Source organism: Charadrius vociferus, unplaced genomic scaffold (assembly GCF_000708025.1).
Source record: "Charadrius vociferus isolate BGI_N301 unplaced genomic scaffold, ASM70802v2 scaffold399, whole genome shotgun sequence".
NCBI lineage: Eukaryota > Metazoa > Chordata > Aves > Charadriiformes > Charadriidae > Charadrius > Charadrius vociferus.
In genome coordinates this window covers 348,730-369,976 of record NW_009653080.1, presented here as the reverse complement: position 1 = coordinate 369,976, position 21,247 = coordinate 348,730, and the positions used below count along the sequence as shown (strand labels likewise).

At 55.0% G+C, this 21,247-nt stretch overlaps 1 protein-coding gene across 1 annotated transcript in view; it reads right to left on the bottom strand.

The window, feature by feature from the left end:
* Nucleotides 1-2,008: 2,008 nt before the first annotated feature.
* LOC104293626 (dual oxidase 2-like) overlaps nt 2,009-21,247 on the bottom strand; it is a 24,121-nt gene continuing 4,882 nt past the window's right edge. The window contains exons 3-35 of the mRNA XM_009893143.1: nt 20,457-20,548; nt 19,649-19,732; nt 18,987-19,151; nt 17,718-17,905; nt 16,396-16,597; nt 15,692-15,858; nt 15,547-15,607; nt 15,337-15,433; nt 15,056-15,143; nt 14,591-14,693; nt 14,092-14,255; nt 13,490-13,656; nt 13,176-13,294; nt 11,720-11,857; nt 11,290-11,403; nt 10,478-10,680; nt 10,042-10,227; nt 9,395-9,620; nt 8,826-8,919; nt 8,412-8,587; nt 8,075-8,144; nt 7,494-7,589; nt 6,447-6,625; nt 5,336-5,566; nt 4,998-5,097; nt 4,835-4,884; nt 4,576-4,703; nt 4,208-4,361; nt 3,428-3,660; nt 3,111-3,269; nt 2,795-2,950; nt 2,582-2,710; nt 2,009-2,131 (exon numbers count right to left, since the gene is read on the bottom strand). Coding sequence (XP_009891445.1) covers nt 2,009-2,131; nt 2,582-2,710; nt 2,795-2,950; nt 3,111-3,269; nt 3,428-3,660; nt 4,208-4,361; nt 4,576-4,703; nt 4,835-4,884; nt 4,998-5,097; nt 5,336-5,566; nt 6,447-6,625; nt 7,494-7,589; nt 8,075-8,144; nt 8,412-8,587; nt 8,826-8,919; nt 9,395-9,620; nt 10,042-10,227; nt 10,478-10,680; nt 11,290-11,403; nt 11,720-11,857; nt 13,176-13,294; nt 13,490-13,656; nt 14,092-14,255; nt 14,591-14,693; nt 15,056-15,143; nt 15,337-15,433; nt 15,547-15,607; nt 15,692-15,858; nt 16,396-16,597; nt 17,718-17,905; nt 18,987-19,151; nt 19,649-19,732; nt 20,457-20,548 — 4,642 coding nt within the window. The remainder of the gene's footprint in view (nt 2,132-2,581; nt 2,711-2,794; nt 2,951-3,110; nt 3,270-3,427; nt 3,661-4,207; nt 4,362-4,575; nt 4,704-4,834; nt 4,885-4,997; nt 5,098-5,335; nt 5,567-6,446; nt 6,626-7,493; nt 7,590-8,074; nt 8,145-8,411; nt 8,588-8,825; nt 8,920-9,394; nt 9,621-10,041; nt 10,228-10,477; nt 10,681-11,289; nt 11,404-11,719; nt 11,858-13,175; nt 13,295-13,489; nt 13,657-14,091; nt 14,256-14,590; nt 14,694-15,055; nt 15,144-15,336; nt 15,434-15,546; nt 15,608-15,691; nt 15,859-16,395; nt 16,598-17,717; nt 17,906-18,986; nt 19,152-19,648; nt 19,733-20,456; nt 20,549-21,247) is intronic.

Below are 21,247 nucleotides of genomic sequence, written 5' to 3'. Positions count from 1 at the left end.
TCATGAAATGTCAAAACGTGTTGGTAAAACCTACCCAGGAACCTGGCCCCGTCCTCAGATGTGGTGTTAGCAGATCCTGTCCAAAAATTGCTAAAACGCACCTTGCTGAGGGGTGTGCGATGGCCGGGGAAGGGAAGGCTGCCCAGCTTTGGGCACTGGGTGTGAGCTGGGGCGTCTTGCGTAGCCGTGGGGCTCTCCCGGCCCCCGGCTCCCATGCTGGGGGTGCCAGGGCTGTGCAGCCCCGCTGGCATGGCGGGGGGTGTCACAGACCCCGTTGTTACCGTCAAATGTAGAGCTACTCCCTGTGGTCTTGGGGGGGCTTTGTAACACCCCAAGGGCTGAAGCTGTTCCCGAGGCTCAGCGTCTTTGGGCTCCTTGGCTGTAATTTGCTCCCGCGCCAGGTCTTGCACTGCCACCGCGGGGGCATTGCTGGGGGTGCTGAGCGTGGTAGGACAGTCTGAGGGGCTGTGCCTGGGCTCGAATCGGTATCCCACCCCACCTCACACCATGTGCATCACCAGTGCAGGGGAAACTCGCTGTTTAACCTGGGCTGCATCCCCAGCAGTGTGGGCAAGGGAGGGGATTCTGCCCCTCTGTGCCGCTCTGGGGAGACCCCCCTGCAGTGCTACCTCGAGCTCGGGGGCTCCCAACAGCAGAAGGACACGGAGCTGTTGGAGCGGGGCCAGAGGAGGCCCCGGAGATGCTGGGAGGGCTGGAGCCCCTCTGCTGGGAGGACAGGCTGGGAGAGTTGGGGGGGTTCAGCCTGGAGAAGAGAAGGCGAAAAAGGGGAGACCTCAGAGCCCCTTCCAGTGCCTAAAGGGGCTCCAGGAGAGCTGGGGAGGGACTCTGGATCAGGGATGGGAGCCATGGGATGAGGGGGAACGGTTTTAAACTGAAAGAGAGGAGATTTAGTTTAGATGTTAGGAAGAAATTGTTGACTGTGAGGGTGGTGAGCCCCTGGGGCAGGTTGCCCCAAGAAGCTGTGGCTGCCCCATCCCTGGAGGTGGTCAAGGCCAGGTTGGACGGGGCTTGGAGCAACCTGGGCTGGTGGGAGGTGTCCCTGCCCAGGGCAGGGGGGTGGAACTGGATGGTCTTTAAGGTCCCTTCCAACCCAAACCATTCTGTGATTCTATTCCCCCGTGGGCTGTTGCAAAGACTCTGTAACAGGAGCAAGGCCAGCACTGTGCCACAAGTGTTGCAAAGCTCCAGGTGACCGAGACCCGACTACAGGAGGCAAGAAAATGATTTAAAATTTCAATCAATCAGCTTTATTTAAGCTCAGTCACAGCCTGCGAGCGCGGCAGCCCAGCGTTGCAAAGCCAGGCATTAGTTAAACAAGCACAAATGATCCCTGATCGAAGGATGGTGACACTGCTGAAAAAAAACAACGCAAACACAACTAAGGCCTTATGCAAACCCAGGTAAGGCTCGGAATGCTAACGAGCGGGCACAAACAAGCGCGTTCGGATAGCTGAGCCTGTTTCAAGGAGAGGGATGGTGGAGAGCTCTCTGGTTCCTCACCCCATATGCACACTGCTCGGGTCTTGGGGCAAAGCGCCGTGAATTCAGGTTGTGCGGAGGCACCAAGCCATTCCCCAAAGCTGTTGAGAGCCATTCCCCGTGTGACCGGGCAGCACACAGGCTCTGTCTCACAGGATTAAGGTGGCAGAGCCGGGCTTGACTTAGACACTGGGTTTTCTCCATTGGGACACTCCAGCTGGACCCTGGAGGAGTGCATGGACAGTAGCAGGATGCCCTGGGCTCAGGGGCTCACACTGGGGCCCTGTGAGGCGATGCTGGGATGGCAACGCTTTGCCAGTGCACCGCGTGCTGGTCTCAGCTCCATGGGTCTCAGCACCCATGTTCTTGGCCACGGATGGCTTTCTCCCATGGTGAGAGTGGGAGCCCGGGGCCACGGCCACCCTAAGAATCGCCGCATGGGTGCTGGGGTCGAACACGTGTTTCCAATGAAGATTGCAGCCCAGGGGTGAAACGGCACGGGGTAGGGTCAGAAATTCTCATAGTGGTGTGCAAAGTAGGTCTGGTCTTTCTTGTTCAGCTGCCGACACGCTTTTTCCACGCTCTTTGTCATCCCAGGCGGGCCACAGCTGAACACCCCGATCTTCTGCACCTGGGGAAGGAGGAAGCCAAAGGGGTCGAACCCAGCAGCACCAGCTCTTCCCCCCAGCCCAGCCCCCCTTGGCCCCTTCCTCTCCAGCAGCTTTGGGCACAGACACCAGCTGAGCAGTCTGTCCCAGCCTGAGGAGGCTTTCGGGGAGGTTGCTACCTCCCTTTGGACCCCTTGGGGCCATGGAGGAAGGATGGGATCCCCCAAGGTCTCTGCCAGTTCTTGGCAGTGGCTGCAGCTGGGGTCTCACCAGTGCTGGGGGGTGGGGAGCAGGGGGCATTTGGCTGGCGTGGGGCATTGGGGTCCCTCATCTGGGCTCCAGAGGGAAAGTGGGGTTCACGTCCCTTCTGCCCCTGCCCTTGGTGCGGATGCCACCGAGGTCTTCAAGGGCTGGGATCAGTCCTCCACACTGGCCAGTGGGTGCCCCCCTCCTGTCCCCAGCCAGGCACTGACCTCGGGGTGCACCTCCTGCAGTGAGTTGAAGAAGGGTACAAAGGGAGGGCGCCCAAAGTGGGTGATGGAGCGCAGCCCTGTGAACAGGCTCTTGTTCAGCACCTTCTGGAAGTGCCGCTCGCAGATGTACTGGAAGAGAGATCAGCGTATGTCAGATGGCCCGGCATGGCCCAGCAGGGCATGGCATCCTCCCCAGCAGGTGACCAGGCTCACCAGCATGGTGGTGCGCAGGTCAAACTTCTCAGCCAGTTGCGTGATGTAGATGTGTACGGAGACCAGTTCATTCCTGTCCGCCTCCTCCACCTCGCGAATGATATCCGCCAGCCACTCAAACTGCCGCTGCGTGCGCGTCACCCAGATGAAGTAGATCTGTGGCACAAGGGGATGGAGCTCAGCATGGGGCCGGCACCCCATGCACGTCCATGGAGCTCCTTCCCAGCTGGGTCGTGGGGCATTTTGCCCCTGAAGAGGCCACCAGCAGCAGGAGGCATCTCAGGAGGGCTCTTATCCTCCAGATGCTTCCACTTACCTTCTTACACAGCAGCTTGGAGCTGATGGATGACTTGAAGACCAGGTCCTTGAGGATGGATGCGAAGGGCGTCACCCCGATGCCTCCTCCCACCAGCACTGACACCTCGAACTTGTGCCACTCCTGGTGGCCCTCCCCAAAGGGCCCGTCCAGATAGAGCTGGAAGGGAGCCAGCTGTCAGCAGAGCATCTCCCTCCTCCACTTGCCCAGGTCTTAGCCACCTTCAAGGCTGGAGAAGTGCCTTGGGCTGGGCATGACCCATTGCTGAGATGCTCTAGGGGATGTCCCCATTCCCAGAGAAGCAGCACAGGGCTCACCTTGGGCATCTTGCCGATGAGGGCCAGGCTCTCCGGGGAGTAGAGCTCCCTCAGGCGGGTGGTCCAAGGTCCCACGGCCCGGATATGCAGACTCAGTGTGTCCTCGTGCGGCGCTGAGGTCAGGGTGAAGGGGTGGTACTCGGTGGTACCCAGGGCCACACAGGCAACGCGCACCCACTGCCCAGACTTGTAGTCAAAGTCCTGCGGCCGCTGGAACCGGAGGTGGGTGACACCTAGGGGAGGACAGGGATGGGGGCTTCGTTAAGGTGGAGTCATCAAGCATTGGAGAGGAACGGCTCAGGGAGATGAGTGGGCTCAAGGAAAGATGGAGCATTAGAGCTGTGTGCAGGGTGGGAAGGGGCTTGGGGACAACCTGTGGAGCCAGGCACAGGCCTCAGGATGCTGAGGCACAGCCCCCTCAGGCACAGCCCCAGGGCCAAGTGGTTCTTCTTGGGTAAATAACTGATCCCAGGGTGTGATGGCCTAAGCTCTGTGCCTCAGTTTCCCTGCCTGTTGGGGGGGGTTGCAAGGGAGACCCTTGCCATGCAGGGGTGCTGCAAAGGCATCGGGGCAACACATGTAATGGGATGCAGCTAACTCTTGGAGGTGGCAGCCTGAGCCACCAGCACGTGTGACAGCCAGCAGGATGTTTCCTGGGGCCAGAGTCACCTATGTGCCACCCAGGTTGGGAACTGCTGCCATCTCAGAGCTGGCAGGGCTGGTAGCTGCGTTTCTTCCATCGCTGCAGCCCTGGATGCGTGGCCGGAGAGGATGCGGTACCTGAGGGCAGGAGCTCGGCTTTCACCACGCTGATCTCCACCTTCTTCCTGCTCAGGCTGAGCAGCTTGTCGGCGCTGTAGATGAGAGCTGGGATGATGAAGTAGACGTGGAAGCGGGGCTGCTGGATCAGCGCGTAGCTGCCGTGGATGATGACCTGGGCAGGGAGCATCCCCCATCAGCATGGCACTCCGCACATCAAGCCATCGCCCCGTGTCTGATTTGGTGACAGCTCAGCAGCAGCAGGGAGGCAAGATCGCGGCCACCATCTCCCTTGGAACCTCCCCAGCTCTTTCACCCTGTCGGCCAGGCTGACCCACGGGCTCGTGATACATCGGCACCACCCCACCCTCCCAGCCCAAATGCTTTACCAGGACGTAGAGGAGCACGTAGAGATGGTGGGTGATCCAGAAGGCCTGGAAGCTGACACGTCGGAAGTGGTGGGTGGCGAACACGTACATCACGGCCAGGATCACAAGCAGAAGCACTCCCGTCATGCCTGTGTAAGGAGGGGTTGGGAGGTTTCGGTGGGGATCGGGGCAGCCCCAAAGAGGCTCCTCCTGGGCTGGGCAGAGGGCTGCCCATCCTGGGCATGGGCATGCAGGTGGTCTGCCTGCCAAGTGCTCTCACCTGGAATAGTCTGGAAGAACCACCAGTAATACTTCTGTGGGAGCTGTGACCTGGAGAGGGACAAGACATTGCACCATGGAATGGCCAGAGCAAACTCCTGGTTTCCACTTTCCCCTCCATGCCCAGGACACCCTATCTGGACTGTGCTCTGAATTTCACCTACCCATCATCCATAAAGACACTGGAAAAGAGGCAGGACAACACGCTGAGAGGCATGACTGAGAAGATGTAGACGTTCACTACATGACCTGCAGTGTGGAGCACTGTAAGAGACAGAAACCAGGAGAGAAAAGCATCACTGTTGCTGTGGATGGAGATGTGACAGACCCTGCTGATGTGCCCAGGGACCTGGCAATTCCTCCTCTTGTCTGGTGCAAAGCATCTGTGTCTCTCCAAGCTCCATATGGGTCTTTTCTGCCTGATCCTGCTGTGCCATGATGGGCTGGGCCTCCTGCTTTAGCAGTGGTTCATGGGTGGCACATCGCCCAGCAGCACACCTACCTGAGAAAATCAGGGCTGCCATGGCAACCCAGCGGTGGAAGTCCACAGCAGCATCAAAGGGGATGTAGTGATTGAGGAAGGTCTCCCGCAGGACGGTGATGAGGTTGCGGCACATGGTAAGCAGGATGTAGGAGTACATGAAGGAGATGCAGGCAGCCGATCCCCGGGAGATGATGATCCCCACAAAGGTGGTCTGTGCGATTCCAGTGCTGGGGGATGCGAAGGCATAGTCTGGGGAGAGAAAGCAGAGGGGATGTCAAGGTGTCTGGCACTGGGGGCCATGACCTTTCCTGCAACAAGGGGACAGCCACCTGCATGGCTCCACCTAGAAAAGGTCAGCAGGGATGGCGCTGTGTGGGGACAGGGGCACGATTCTCTGTGTCAGACACCCCAGAGCTGCTGGGTGACAGGGTCTCCTTGAAGGTCAAGGGAGGGCATTCTCCTCCTCTGCTGGGCACTGTGAAACTGCACCTTGGTACTGTGTCCTCAGTTGGGTATCCCACTATGAGAGGTGTCAACAAACTGGAATGAGTCCAGTGGAGGCCAGCAGGATGGGTGGGAGGTGGAGGACGTCACTTAGGGAAAAGGCTGAGGGAAATGAGCTTGTTCAGGCTGAAGGAGATGGGTCAGGGAAGACCTTGTGCCTGTCTGCAACCACTTAATGGGTGTTACAGAGGGGAGAGAGCCAAACTCTTTCTCAGAGATGCACAATGAAAGGATGAGAAGCAACAGCCTGAACCTCACTGAAGGAAATTCAGGTTTGCCATAAAATAAAAACTCTTCACAGGGACCATGGTAAAAAACTAGCACAGGCCCAACAAGGTGGCAGGATCTCCAACCTCGGAGCTCTTCAAACCTTCTCTAGTCAAGGCCTTCATCAGCCTGATTCAGCTTTGAAATTGGCCTTGCTGTGAGCAGAGCATTGGACCATACCCTTCCAGAGATCCCAGTCAGTAATGCTTTGGTTATTCCAGGGGAGGACCAAAACTGTTGCCCAAAGTTGTGCTGGGACCCTTCACACCCCAGCACACCCCATGCAACCAGCAGCTTTAAGGAGCCAAGGCCATACCCCCCTCCCCATCTGGGACAGCTGGGCTGGATGGGCACTCACAGTAAGCTCTCTCCACAAACAGGCCAGCGGTGATGGCGGAGAAGAGGACCACGCAGACGATATGGCGCCGGTAATTCTCAACGAAGCGCTTGAATTCCTGGATCTTCTGCTGAACTTTGTTCCGCTCGTACTTCTTCCGTTGGGCTTCAGTGTATAGATGCAGCTGGTACTGATTCACCCTGGCAAATACAGGAGGGCTGGTGTGATTTTGGGGTTTAGCCAGCTCAGGTATGGTGCAGGGCCATGCTGCCCAGATCTCCGTCTTCCTCCCTGTACTGCACTGTGGCCACCTCTGCACACCGGTAATGGCAGTGACTTGCAGAGCACAGTGTCAGCGGTGAATTTCAGGTCATCCCGCAGTCTATACGCTTTTGAAAGCTGATTGATAACAAACGTGCAGATAGTGACTCATAAACCATAGATAAGAACTGTAAAGGATAATTTTCATAGTAATATTCAACCCTCCAGACTGATATCCAGGGTAGGGGAAGGTCCTTGGAGATATTGAGGCAAATGAGGATATTCTGGCCCCGAATAACAACCGCTCAACTTCTTCCCTGTAGAAATATTTGAGGCTGTCACAGCAGTGAGGACGGGAGTCTCTCCTGCAGCTCTTGCCAGCAGCCCACAGGTGAACCAGCAGCATCCCAAGGGGCAGAGGGGCGCAGGCAGGACCTGCCAAGCAAAGCCTCTCTCTGCGGGCAAGGCAGACACTCTAAAAACCATCCTGAGCTCTGGAGTTGGCCATTCCATTACTTTTCAATAGAGACACATCAACCAGACCCAGCTACGGCACCATCCCCACCGAGATGGGGCTGTTCCCCTTGCTCCTCAGCCAACGTGATGTGCCTGAGGGCTGGGATATTTCCTGCAAGGGCGGTCTTGCATCCCCTCCCTACACTGCACCGCCATCACGGGGGTGCTGGCTCCTTGTAGCAGTGCCATTTGATGGGAGGACTACCTGGTCTGACACAGAGATGTGACAAACAGCAAATGAGCTGAACCTGAGTTTGAGGACTGCAACCTGCGAGGAGAGGGCGTACTCACTTTCTGCCTGGTCTCTTCCTCAGCTCTTGCCCTTCTAGCTCCACATAGTGGCTCACAGTGTTCAGGTTTGGGTCTTTCTCCTCATCTGAGATGGTCCTGTTGGAAAGAGAGCTATGTCTAGCCCAAAGCTGTACTTGCAGGAAGGGCTTGCCAAAATTTTCCCCATTCCTCCACTTTCCGTCTCAGGTTCATCTGAGAAGGTGTCCAGCTCTTTCCTGCAAGCCTGCTTGTGTTAACTTTAATTGCATGGTACGTGGGCTGGATTCACTGCAAGATAACAAGCCCCTCTGAAAAGCAAGGTAGGACTCCCATCCCCACGTAGTGGATGCAACAGGGGCTCTGCAGGAGGCGGTTTCTCCCCTTGGCCCGCCTGGGCGCCAGGGGTGGACAGCAGTCCCACCAGAGCGTCTGGCTTGCTCACAGTCATGTCCCAGCGTGGCCGCCCCCCTTCCCCAGCGCTGGGTGTGCAAACACCCGATGGGAGCATTTATTGGAGAGTCTGAGGCAAAGGACAGTTCTGCATCAGGGCAGAAAGAGAAGGATAAATAGCGGCAGCAGCAAGACCAAGGAGGAGAGCTTACCCTTTCGGCTCTTTCTTTTTTATGAAGGAGACACGGTTGTTCAGGTTTTGCTTGAGCACCTCAGGGACACCTTTCAGGACCCAAAAGGACAAACAGCTGTTTAGAGTGTGTGAGATGTGGTGGAGAAGGTTTAGGCATCTCCCCTGGGCAGGGGTAGGGTGGGGAGAGGCTCTGAGCTGACCCAAACATGTCCCACATGGGGCGATAGCTGATGCCCCATTACTGCAATTGGGTTGGAGAGGCTGATGGGACAAGATTTGGGAGCTACGCATTGGGTGCTGCCCATCTCCTCCAGCCCTGCAGGGACTGGGGTGACCCAGTGCTTCTGCCCACTGACCTTTGATGCAGAGCTGGGTGAGACGAAGCTCACTGTCATGGTCCCGCAGCATGTAGTGGAAATCCTCCCATGTCAGCTCATCCCTGTCCTGAAACCCTGAAGCCCGAAACATGGACTCTGTCACCTGCTCTGCTTGGTCTCTTGATAGGCAGTTGTTGGAGATCTCAATGAAGGACCTGGAGCAAGGAGAAGAGACAGGAACTTCAGAGGACCACAGCGTGAGCCCTTCAAATAGCACAGGGCAGAGCCCCAGACCAGTTTCACAGGAGAAATGGGCTTTTGGTCGCGAGTGTTGAGCCCGTGTGCTCTCACATAGCACCCTGGGGGAGTGAAGCACGGAAACTGGGAGCTGCTTTTGAAGACATCTGTGTTTACAGACGTTGTGAAAACATCTAGAGAGTTGAGGAGCAGTACCTGAGCATCCTCAGAAACTCTTCCTTGGAGAGGAACCCATTCTCATCAATGTCATACATCCTGAACATGACCTTGGACTTCTCCTCTGGGGACCCTGGTGGGGAGGGAGGGAGGCGAAGTAAGAACAAGCTCCTACTTTTATCAGCAAAAGTGCTTTCAAACATTGTCTTTGAGAGTCTGGACCTGTAGTAGTGAAGCCTCACCCAGCTCTGAAAAGCACACTGCCGATCTCAGCTTGAACAATGACTGAATGTGAATAGCACGCCACCCTTCCACTTGACTTTCTCAAGTGCCAGGTGAAAAATCAGGTAGATACACATTCTTTCTTGTGCATTATTTTGCAAGTTCAAAATGTGCTTTTGCGCAGCAATGATTTCTCTGGGAGCTGCTTTGATTGAATCTGGCATTCACAACCTCCATCTATGAATCTGCCTTTTTAATCTGTTGGGAGTGTCTACAGATTGACCTGCTGGATGCATATTATCCTTCACTCTGCTGGTAGCCTTGCCAGAGCCTAGAAACAGGACTGAGGGCAACAGATGAAGACATCAACCAGCTCCAGCTCCCACCTTTCATGAAGACCACCAAGATATCCAGGAACTCCCGGAAGGAGATGTAGCCATTGCCATCTTTGTCAGCCAGGGAGAACATGGAGTCCACAAACATGGAGTGGGCTTTTAGCCCCAGGGCTTCGGCAAACTCGGCCCTGCTCAGCTCACAGGTCAGAGACTCCTTTGCCTTCTGTGAAGATTCAAAGTTGAGCTCTCCGGCATCGGACTTGTCAATTTCCAGCACCTGCAGGTTGTGTGCCACAAAAGAAATCCCATGAGTGCTGGCAGAACAGAAGGCTGGTGTTCACTTGCCCAACCTATTGCACAAAGACTGGTGGCTCCCCTGGCACAAACCTCATGGCAGATATCACGGGGAAGTCCCGTGTTTCTCCTACGCTGCGTGACTTTCACACTAAACACCACTGACCATTATGGAGACCTCAGTTGCATCATCCAAAAGTCTCTTTGCAACTTGAGATGCCGCCACAGCAGAACTCCCTTTGTGTTCTGCAAGGGACAATGTCCCTTGGTCCTTCAAAGTACTGGCAACTTCCTTGTGCATGGCTTACCAGGTCTTACGGAGAGCAACAGCAGCAACATTCATTGCTTAATCAATACAGAAATACCTTCCTCCATGCATCAGAGCCTGCCACACCTCTACATACCTGAGCAAACAGGTGCCTGAAGAAAGTCTCCAGAATTTGTTTTCTCTGCTCCTGAGTGACTGCCCGTTTCATCAGGCTCTGTTCCTTCATCTCAGACATATGGAGATCAAGGCCACTCTGCTCCAAGTAGCCTCGTAGCTTCCCAATGAAGTTGCTCCTCTCTGCCTCCTGGTTGAAAAGCAGCACCTGCAAAAGACCCCACCGAATGGCTGTGAGCAGCAGAGGCTCAGCTGGGATGTGAACGCTGCTGCTCTCCACCACAGCAGTCACCCCATGGTATGAGCTGGACCTGGTGGTTCTCAGGAGGCCACAACCACCCTTCAGGGTCCTACACTGCTTCCAGTGCCCTGAGTGGTGCAGGGTGTACGCAACCAGTGGCAGAGGATGGTGGAGGGTCCAGGGGAAGGTATTGTACCCCAGGCATCATGGTACTCACCAGGTCGTACTCCTTGGGGCTCTTCAGGAGCAGAGCTTTGTTCCCTTTGTTGCTAGAGAGGATGACCTCCACCCTTTGATGGGCTTTCAGGTTGATGATCCGGAGCACAGACCCTCTGCCATCCAGCACTTTGAGCACTTTGTCAGCTTGGAGCTGAATGTAGACGGGAGAGCTGTCTGTCTTGGGACCGTGCCACTCCATGGCTGGTGGGAGAGAGCACAGGACTCAATTGGAAAGGTGCAATTGCACTCCTATTTATCCCAGCACCTCCTTCACTGAGTTGCAGCTTGGGAGTGATTGCATGTCGACACATGTTAAGAGAAAAATGATGATGGCCCAACTGCAAAGCTCAAGCACATGGACACAGGAGGAGTCCAGACCATGGAGCAGGGAGGCAGGACTTTTCCAGTGTCCAGAGCAAGGAGATACAGTCCCTGTCCTGGAGCTACTGATGGAATTGCTCTACACAGGTTTCTTTCATGTAAGGTATGGAGAGGGTTGTAATTAGGGGGTCATAGGATGACTTGGGTTGGAAGGGACTCAGATTGGAAAGGTCTCTTGCCCAGCCTCCTGCCCAAAGTAGGACCAGCTATGGGGTCAGGCCAGTCTGCTCAAGGTTGGTCTTGGATAGGATGGAGACTGCACAACCGCTCTGGGCTACCTGCTCCACTGCTTTGACTACCCTCCTGGGAAAACAGTTTCTCCTTTCATCCAGTCTGAAATAAGCTCCAAGCCCAGCCCTGCCTTGGTACGTGCCCTGACTTCAGCAACATCACCAGGCACCATCGCAGGGCCATCAAGTGCTGCCTCACCATGTATCGCGTCGCCAGTCACCTCCCTCCGCACACTGGTGCTCTGCTTCTTCTGCAGCTTCTTGAAATCTCTCTTGCGGAGAACGGCAACAATCCAGGCAACAAACAGAGTCACTGGGGACACATAGGAGAAGAAAGCATGAGATACCACAAAGCTCCTTCCCACTTTGGCAGCATCACCAGCATGACCGGGACAGACAGGGGTTTATTTCTTCCCCATCACCTCCAGTTCAACGCTACATGGTTTTATTTCATGCAGGGCTGCACCATGAAAGCCCTGCTTCCATCTGATGCCCAAGGACCACGCCACCTCAAGGACCTCAGGAGTGGCCAAGACTCAGCAGCTCCTGCTGGAAGGTGCTTGGTCCATGGGCACTCAGCTCCTTTCTCCAGTGGAAGAGGAGAGGGGTAAAGAAACAGAGTGGCAAACCTAAAGGCAGACAGCAGAGGACAACAATGATGATCCCAAAGCCTGCACCACTGCCTTCAAAGTAGTCCAGCACGATCATGGGTGTGCAGTTGGCCAACTGTTGAGCTGTCAGCTGCTGGGGCTGGGGGCACGGGTCCCCTGCATAGGGGGAGACAGGCTGTTAGTATCACTGACCTTTTACCCACCTCACCTCCATCGTCCTCAGGGACCCCTGCATTAAGATGCTGGTGGGGTTCATTGCCGAGCGATCCAGGGAACACTGCAAAACTGGGATGTTTGAGTTAAACTCCAGATTTTAAGGGTCAACCCCTGTTTTCAGGTTGAACCTTTGCCTGCCACAGCAAAACAAGTGCAGAATTGGTCTCAAGCGCTCTGCGAGTTCAGCACCATCACCATCACCTGGGATGAGCTGAGCAAGAAGCACCCTGGGCCACGGCAAATCATGGCTCAGAGCCTCTGCTCATCTGGATGCTACAAATCCAGGGAGTCCTCCAGTGCAATTGCACAGAGCATATACCAAGGGAACCAAACACCTCGCAAGGGCTGGAACGTGCACCGGGTAAAACTCTTTCGGTAAATGGGAAGAGCGCGGCAATACTGCTGTGTTTGGCCACACCTCACCCTAAGCATGGACCAGGACTCTTTTTGGGTCTCCACGGGGAGAGGAAAGCTCATTTCAAGGATGGCACAGAGGAGCACCAGGGTGAGGGGTGCACATCGGCATGGGACTAGGCTGCTCCTAGCCTGCTGGGAACCCAAAAACATGGTGGGGTGCAAGCCCCGAGCCCTCCCCAGGCTGAAAGCCGCCTGGCAGAGTTCATGCTGCTGTTGCAACCCCATCTGCAGAAAGCCTGGCCAGCCCTTCCAGCAGCCCTGGTTAACCAACAACCCTGTTGGCAGTGCGGCCAGGCAGGAGCGGGCATTGGGGGACAGCACCCAGGGCACGTTCAGGGGTTGATGCAATTAAAGGCAGAAGTAGGCAACATTACACAGTTACGGTATGCAAAGCTTAACGCATCTCTAAACTTCATGATGTTTCAGGTCACCCATGAGTTTAACCTGCAGACCTGTGTGTGCTTGTACACAGAAGGAGCTAGAGGACACGTCAGTGAGATGCGTGACACAGCATGGGGTAGGCAGAGGCCGAGTTTTAACCCCAGCACGACCTTCCAGGGCATCATCTGTGGTTTTGTACCTGGAGATCCTTCCAGAACTCATGTGATGCACATGCCAGGACTTCAGCCCGCTTTCAACATCAGCACTGCCCGCCATGCTTACGGGCATCCCTTGCCTTGTGCACGTATTTTGCTGGCTTAGGGGCATAGCAGGTGTCAGGTTTGAGAAACTGCCAGCCCAATGCTGTCCCTGTGTCACTGAGTCATTGGCTGTGCCACCAGATGGGTCCACCTTCCTCCCTAACTTGCTGGTGCCATTTGCTCCCTCTGTTTGCACTCACCCGTGCTCCAGACGAACACGTGGGGCTGGAGGTCTGTGGGGGCTGCGTAGGTGACAGCAGCCAGGACATCGTGGAAGGTGGTATTACGGATCTCCCTGATTTCATCCACTGTGAACAGCCTGGGGAAAAAAATGTGGGGTCAAACATTGGCCCGGGGTGTCACTGTCTGGTGGCAGTGGGGATTTGCTCCTCACACTGTTTTAGGAACTGAGGAAACTGGAGGATGTTTTTTTCTCCTGTTGTTATGTCTTTACTGGGGCTGGCAAAGCACTGGGCAGCCTGCTCTGTGTGCCAGATGGGGAAGACACATTTACCCATTCTTGGTGTTTTCGAACCAAAATCTGTCGCCGTCACGCAGGCGCACAAACTGATCCAGGATGATGGCCCTGAAGAGGGAGCCATCAGCCTCCATCATGCCTCCGGGGAGCAGCTCCAGCCTGGCCGTGTTGTTGGCGTACAGAGCAGCGACCTTCTCCAGGACCTGGCAAGAAACCCCCACCGCATACATGTGAGCAGAGGGAATTCTGCCAGGGCCTCAGAAAGCCTTGGCAAGCCTCAGGAGGAGCGAGGAACGTGCATTTCCCAGGCATCACACGTCCGTGGGTTGGGAGGATGCTCAGCCCCATGAAGCCTTGACCTCCTGGCTTGGACTTGAGCAACTAAGCATCATTCCCAGAGCATCTCAGCCCCAGGAGGACTGGCATGGGGCTCAGCACTGGGGCAGGATATATTTATTCGTGCCATGTAATTGCACAGTTACTCCAACGCAACAGCCCTGCAGGCACGAAAATGAGCTAGGGCAGGATATGTGCTGGTGTCCTTCTTCCTATGTTGCTGGAGAAGCCAATTACTGCCTGGCCTGTCCCAGCGTCCTTTGACCCACACATTTTCTGTGCCCATACCATTTCCCTGTTACCTGTTGATCCAGGTGTGGGGCAAGGTCCGACCAGTTCTGGAGAGGGTCCAACCCAAATCGCTCCCGGGCTTGGTTATAGGTGGGCAGGCCAAGGTCTCGCCCGCGCTGAAGCCAGCTGGCCATGTAGTCAGTGCGGGAGTACTTCAGGGGCCCATACCAGTAATCTGTGGGTGGATTTGAAGCTGTGGTGATGGCAACACAGAGCCATAGGAGCAGCCCCAACCCCTATAGCTGCTGGGCTGGCTTTGTCCCTCTGCCATGGGCTGTGATAAACATGGAGATCATCTCCATGTCCTTGTCAGGACAGTCCCAGTAACATGCTTAACATGCCCTGCAGCTTCTCTGCACCTCCATTAACAAGGTTGAAGCTGGGATAAGCATGTGATTGGGTGCTGATGGTGGTGGTGATGGGACATGCCTTCCCACCTCGGCCCCTGCACAGCCCTGGGAGAGAGGGTCCCCCACCGATGCGCCAGCTGCAGGGCAGGGGAATGCAGACCTTGGAGATCTTCCACCACAATGTTGTCCTCCTGCTCTGCAATCTGTGAGCTCATCCCCAGTAGGAGGTTGTCCACGTCATTTGCCTGTTGCAGACCGGTGCTCTGAGGGTAGATGGGAATAGGTGATTTCTCGCAGGACAGAGGACATGGGGCAGCCCCACACCCCTGAACTGGTGCCCATAGGGGTGCAGACCCTGGGCGTAGGGGGACCAGGGACTTCTTCCAGGCTTATTTTCTCCACATCAGCTCAACCTTGAGGTTTGAGCCTGCTGTGGAGGGAGACAGTATGTGGGGATATCTGGATGGGGAGGATCTCACACCCCTTGGTTGGCTGTCATGCTGTACACCCAGTTTCCCTTCCAGACCCCTGTGAGGTCCTCTGTAATGTAAAGCAAGGAATGAAGCCACCCCCTCCTCGGGCAGCCTGCCGTGTCCTCAGGACCCCCATGCTCCCTTCCCCGTACCTCTCTGCTCCAGTAGCTGTTGCAGAGCCGCACCGCTGGGAATGAGCCTCCGGGGCCAGGCACGTTCTGGAAGCTGCAGTTCGTGTCTCTGGAACAGCAGAGAAGGGCAGGACCCACAGCCCCTGGCCGGGGCTGCCCCGAGCTGACAGGGCTTGGCTGTCCCAACGAGGGGCAGGATGCAGGAAAGGGACAGGGACCATCCCCAGCCACCACCCCAGCTCAGGCATCCCCTTCCCCAGCATGGGCATTGCTCTCCCACCACCCCACTGGGCTGATCCTACCTCTTGTAAACACCCGGCGGCACCATGGTGGCCAGGAATTGTCTCACAGCCACCACGAACTCCGGTGAGATGCTGGGGTCCAGGTGCTGCTGGTAACCTGCAGGGCAGCAGACATGGTCCAGCAGCCAGGCTGGAGGGAAGGGGAGCCAAGCTCCCTCTCCCACCCCATCCCCCGGCTCCCCGCACACCATTGCCCACCGTGCCCCTCACCTTTGTAGTCCGTGACGTTCCTTCCCAGCAGGGTCGGCAGCCACTCGTACAGCACGATGCTCTAGGGCACAGGGAAGCAGGGTCAGGGCCAGCGCCAGGGAGGATGCTGGGGGTCCCGGCAGAGCTGAAGGGTCCCATCCCTCACCTGGAAAGTGGCGATGACCTTCTTGCGAGCATGCTGGAAGAGGTCCTCATCGGACCAGGTAGGGTGCTTCTGGGCCAGCCCCATGGCCAGGTGGTTGTGGTACCGAAACCAGGCGATGCTCTCAGCCTGCAGGAAGCGGTTCTCGTTCCCCCAGCTGCTCCCCAGGTCTGCAAGAGCCACCAGGACCGTCAGTGGGGGATGCCACCACTGGGCCTAGCGTTGCCTGCGGCTAAAGGAGCACCCCCAGCCCTGTGGCTGCAGCCCAGCATTCCCTCTGGTTCCCTCGCCCTGCCTGCCTCCCTGGGGAGACAAGCAGCCCAAGCAAGTGAGAAGCAGCACTGGGCCCCCAGCACGGACCAAAGGTCGGGCAGGGGAGGAATCCAAAGCAAGCTGAGCAGGTTTTTGTCAGCGGCAGCCCCTTTCCCCAGGGAAGGCTGCCTTGGAGCAGGGGGACCAGCACCCACTGGTCTCTGCTTGTTGGCTGGGAAGTGACCCACTGCGTTCTGGGGATACGACACCTTAAGTTCGCAGCATGTCTTTGCTACTGCCTGCTGTCCCATGGGACTCCTGACCCACATGTCCCAGCTCACCGCACCTCCCTGCCCTTTCCCGGTGTCCCCTCTGGGCTCAGCTCCAGGGACCTCCCGGTCCCGGTTAGGGATGGAGCCAAGCAGGTGAAGATCCGTTGAGGATGCCACCGTTACCGTAGATCCCCTGGGGACCGCCCTGTCCCGTGGATGGATCCAGCGCCTTCCACATGGGGACTCTGCCGTCCGTCTCCCTCGGCAGGCGCTGGTCAGGCCCTGATGCCAGCTGTCCCCCCGAGAAGCTCCTCAGGGCATCACTCCAGGAGTGCGAGGGGCCGTAGATGGAGCTGCCGTCCAGCCAGCCCGTCACCTCGTTGGTCTAGGGCAGGCACAGGGAACGGGCGTTAACAGGCGCTAAAGTCTCAGCAGAAAGGTGCGGAATAAACGTCTGAAAAGCCCCAACCCCCTCACCCCAGGCTGCGATGCACCCACCCCATCCCCTGTTTTAACAAGAGCTATCAGGATGCAAATATATACACCGACAATCTCTATGCACATTGCAGGAAGGAGTGCCAGGTACAGGAAAAGGTTTTTCAAAAGTACATTTTGGGCATGTTGCGTGTCTCCCCCGCCAAATGTTTTCATGAAAACATCCTTTTTAGTCTGAAAACGTGCTGGAATTTCCCATTTTCTAAGGTTCGAAATACTGCTAGAAACATGACTTGCTAATCTGGTCTCCTCGTGGTTTGTCATGTGAAAGGTTCAGGGGGATATTTCGCTTCGGCAGTTTGGATTGGGAAGCCTCCCAGCATGAAAGGGAAAGCACATAGGCTTGGGAACACATCCAGCCTCAGCACAGCAAAATACGGAGAAACTGGGGGAAAATCTGGATTTATTTTTTTTTCCAAAATGACTGAAATCCGGAGAAGCTTTACAACTTTATGACAGTACTGGCTCAGTTTTGTGAAAAGTATTAAAGGTAAGAGTTGGTGCCGAAAAAAATGTGTCATAATTACTGACCTTCTAGAGCGGCAAAAGTCTATATGGTTATGGAGTTTCATCACACTTGTACTAAAAAGGCTCCTGTTATCACTTGTTTCACCAGATACAGACAGCCTTACCTTCCTCATCTTGGCTGAAGTGATAAAAACTTTGGCAGCCAAGGAAGACTGCAAATCACTCCATCTTTACCCTTTCCTGTTCTGCCCGCCATAAACCGTGCAAGGTACTCAAATTTGCATAAAAATAGATGACACAGGCAGATCAAAAGTAATTAAGCTCTACTTGGCCAAGCAGTGACCTTGAGCAACTGAAAATGTTGGAGGTTATGCTTTGGGTTCATTGGCCGTTGGTTCAAACATTTGAGAGATGTGTATCTTTAAGGAAGCAATGGCGCTTTCCTTTTATTTTTGCAAACACAACCTTGGCTGCTACAGACCCCGATGTTGGGTGAAGAGGAGTTTAGCTGAAAGGCAAAGAGCAAAGGAAACACTACTTACCTGTTCCCGGGGGCTGTTGGGGCTCTGCCCCGTCTCCATCGCCCAGTCGATGCGCTGGAAGGGCAGGACCACCTCTCCAGTGCCTGAAGGGTCAAACACGAGGTCTCCGGATGGGATGTGGATGTTCAGGAACTCAGCAGGGCAGCCAGGTTTCTCCGTCGCCAGGATGTCCGAGAGCACATGGAAACCTGCCAGAGACCCAAGCATGGTCAGCAGCTGGGAGGACTGCCACCAGCACCTGGGGCAGGACTTGATGGTGGGAAGCTGAGCTGTACGTGGGCTGAGGGGAACACCCTGTGCAGCAGGAGTGGTTTCCTTCCCTGCTGGTTTGCTCCATGACTTTGTGAATGTCACTTTGGGCTGGAGCCCACATGTGCTGAGCTCCAGTCCACAGGAACAGGACTCTGGGTGCCCCTAGACTGACCTCATGAGTGGAGTAGGGTCACTCAGGACCAGGGTGGAGAAACCCAGCCAGCCGATGTTCAGAGACCACCAGCAGCTGGACCCTCTGCTGGCCACCACTTCCTAAGAGCAAGGCTCTGCATCTAGCTGCTATTTCCCCAAGCTCCTCCTTGCCTGTGGCCTTCAAGGCCAAGGGTAGCTGCTGCTGCTGAGCCTGGTGGCCGCCGTTGCTGTTGGCCCACTTGAGCTTTTGTGTGATGGGGAAAACTACCTGTAGGGAGAAGCTAAACGGTACCACACTAGTGTCTGCCCCTCCTGCGGCCCATCTTGGGTCCAAACACACTGTCTTAGGTATCCAGGGACATGTATGAACCTTAAGCTGTACTGAGAGTTAATTGTCTCCACTTTAACAAATTCAGGCTGTTTTCTCGATGAGCTGAGTGTATTCCCCAGAGACAGACACCGTGGGCTTGGAGGCCCAAGACCCCACCGAGCTCCTGAGAGACAGCAAAAACTGCTCCAACTTGCAGCGCTCCTGCCCAGCAATCACTCACGGTGTGGCTCTTATTGCCTCTGTCAGGTGTTTTTCAATGGAGTAACTCTACTGCTAAAACAAATGAGGAAGTTCCCAAACGACAAATATCAGTATTTGTGGCAACTGCCAAAGGTCACCGAAAATTCACGCAGACTTTCTTGGCTATACAGTACTTTGGTATGGTGATACCCAAGGCTTTATCTTTTGGGTTTGGGTCTGCCATGGTGTGGTGGGTGAGGAGCGCTCAGACGTATGGCCTTGGGGTGTGAGGAACCAACATTTTTCCACCCAAACCAACATTCTTCCACCTGGTACCAGGCCCCAGCTCTTACCAAAGAAGACAGCCAGCACAGTTGTGTTCCTCCTGGAGGGCAGCCCGGAGGGTCCCCGCGCCACCGCGTTGCTGAGCTGGCGAGCGTTGGGCACGTGGGGCTCTTGCAGTGCCTGATAGACACCATCCGCGTAGTTGGCAGGCAAGAGACGCAGCAGCCTGGCACCTGCGGCACCAAAGCAACACAGCGTGGGTCCGGTGGCACCCGACAGATGGGAGAGGCACACCAACATGTCTCAGAAGAGAGCAAGAGGATGGCATAGACACTTCTAGTGGCCAAGAATATGCAAGTTTTGCTACCAACACCCAAAACTTCTTGTAACACTGGGATCAGTCCTTCTTAAAACTAGAAGGGATCCTCCATGGGCATGTTCCCTTCCAGTTGTCTTTCTCTGGTCCATGTGCATCCCTATTGCTTCCTGGAGGTACACATGGCCTCCTGGTGGTGTGCTCCATGGGTTAAACCACCTATGTTGACTATGCAATCCTGCATAAACATGGTGATTGCCAACACCATAGGAAACAGGAGATGGCATTGCCTGGTCTCCAGTCTGGTTCAGGCTCAAGTCAGAAAGGGTTTCTCTCTCAGTCATAAAGTGAGCCAGATGCCAAAGTGCCGGCTCGCCCTGTCCCACCATCCCCATCTCCAGGCCTGGCACTCACCCACCGAGCCGCGGCTGTGGTGCAGCAGGTTGTTGTACCAGCCGTCATAGCGCTGGACCTCCCAGGAGATGCTCTCCTGGGCTCCTGGAAGAGACCAGACCCACTTGGTAAGCAGCAAAATAAAATGCATGAAACGAGCATCTCCATTACAGAATTATATTTATATTAGTGATATTTTCCCATATTTTTTCTGAAACTTTCTGTACAAACAGTTTTTGTAGACAAATTTAGCACTCCTTTTGAGGGATAAGCAATGTCTAAAATTAGAAATTCACACTTGTGACCCTGATTTCCCCAAATCAATTTATGGCCCCCACCAGTCTACTCCCAAAGCATCTTCATTTTCTCCTTCTCTCTCATTGTATCAGAAGAAGTCTCTCCTTACTTCTGACCCCCACAATGTCCATGTGAGTCAAGCGAGGGCCTTGACACTGGAGTTGGGCTCTCCTCTGTGCGTTATGCATCAGCATCAGCCTTTGTCAATAAACATATCCTTTGTTTCCTTTGCGTTAATTTCTATTGCTTTTATTATAATGCTAGCAAGAAGCTCCGGTTCCTGATTACAAGTTGTATAAACATATAAACACAAACACATATAAACATTGTATAAAAATATAAGCAATAAGCATATAAACATATGAACAGCAGTAGGTGAACCTCCCAACCTGCAGGCTGTGGAAGTTCAGCATTTTGTCCATTTTTCTCTTATCACAAACGGAATCATCCCCACCTCTGATACCATCGATGCCCCATGGCAGAAACTATTCAGGATCTCCCCTTGGTTCCACTTCCCTGAAATCGTGCTTACCTCCCAAGGTCCACGTCACCAGCAGAACCACGGTCAAACTCAACATCATTCCCAAAGGTTGTATCGGTCTCTGGGTTTTCAGAAGCAGTGACCTGCAAACAGAGAGGAGAAGGAGGGAGCTGGAGCTGGGCTGCTCCCGGAGGCTGGGAACATGCAGAGACCATAATCTCAGCTCCCTCTTGTGGTTTCTGCTGCCTGGTAAAAGCCCTCTGCCACCATCATGCATCAGAAGTATCTCCTGATTTAGGCTGTGGGAACGTGGCAGGGAGCAGGTAAGACCCCATCGCCCTGGGAAAGGTTTGTCAGGAGGTGTCAATTGGCCTGAGAAGACCTTTCTGCTGGAGCAGGACCAGTACTCCTGCCTCAGAGTACCCCACCTGTAGGTTCACAACTCATCATCCACAGCAGGAAGACATTAAGCTGTGCCAGCTCCATTATAGAAACACACTCTACAGAAATAGACACATTTCAGCTAACAATTTCTCTGCACACGCATTGTCCAATCCAAGCAAAACCCAGTTGTGAACATGATAGGAACAGCCTCAGCACACAGTCTGGCATCCCAAAGTGTGCAAGATCAGGACCGCTTGGTCACCTCTGGGCTAACTCGATGGCACACTCTCATGACCAGCCTTCCTCGTGACGCTTTGCCATCTCGCTTTCCACAAAGACTCTGGATCCAGAGCACGTGTCATCAGTCGGATCTGAACATTTAAAACCTGGGCCAACACCTAACTGTAAAGAGGGATTTCCAGCCATGAGCAGCAAAGGCTACATTTTTTTGGTCATAA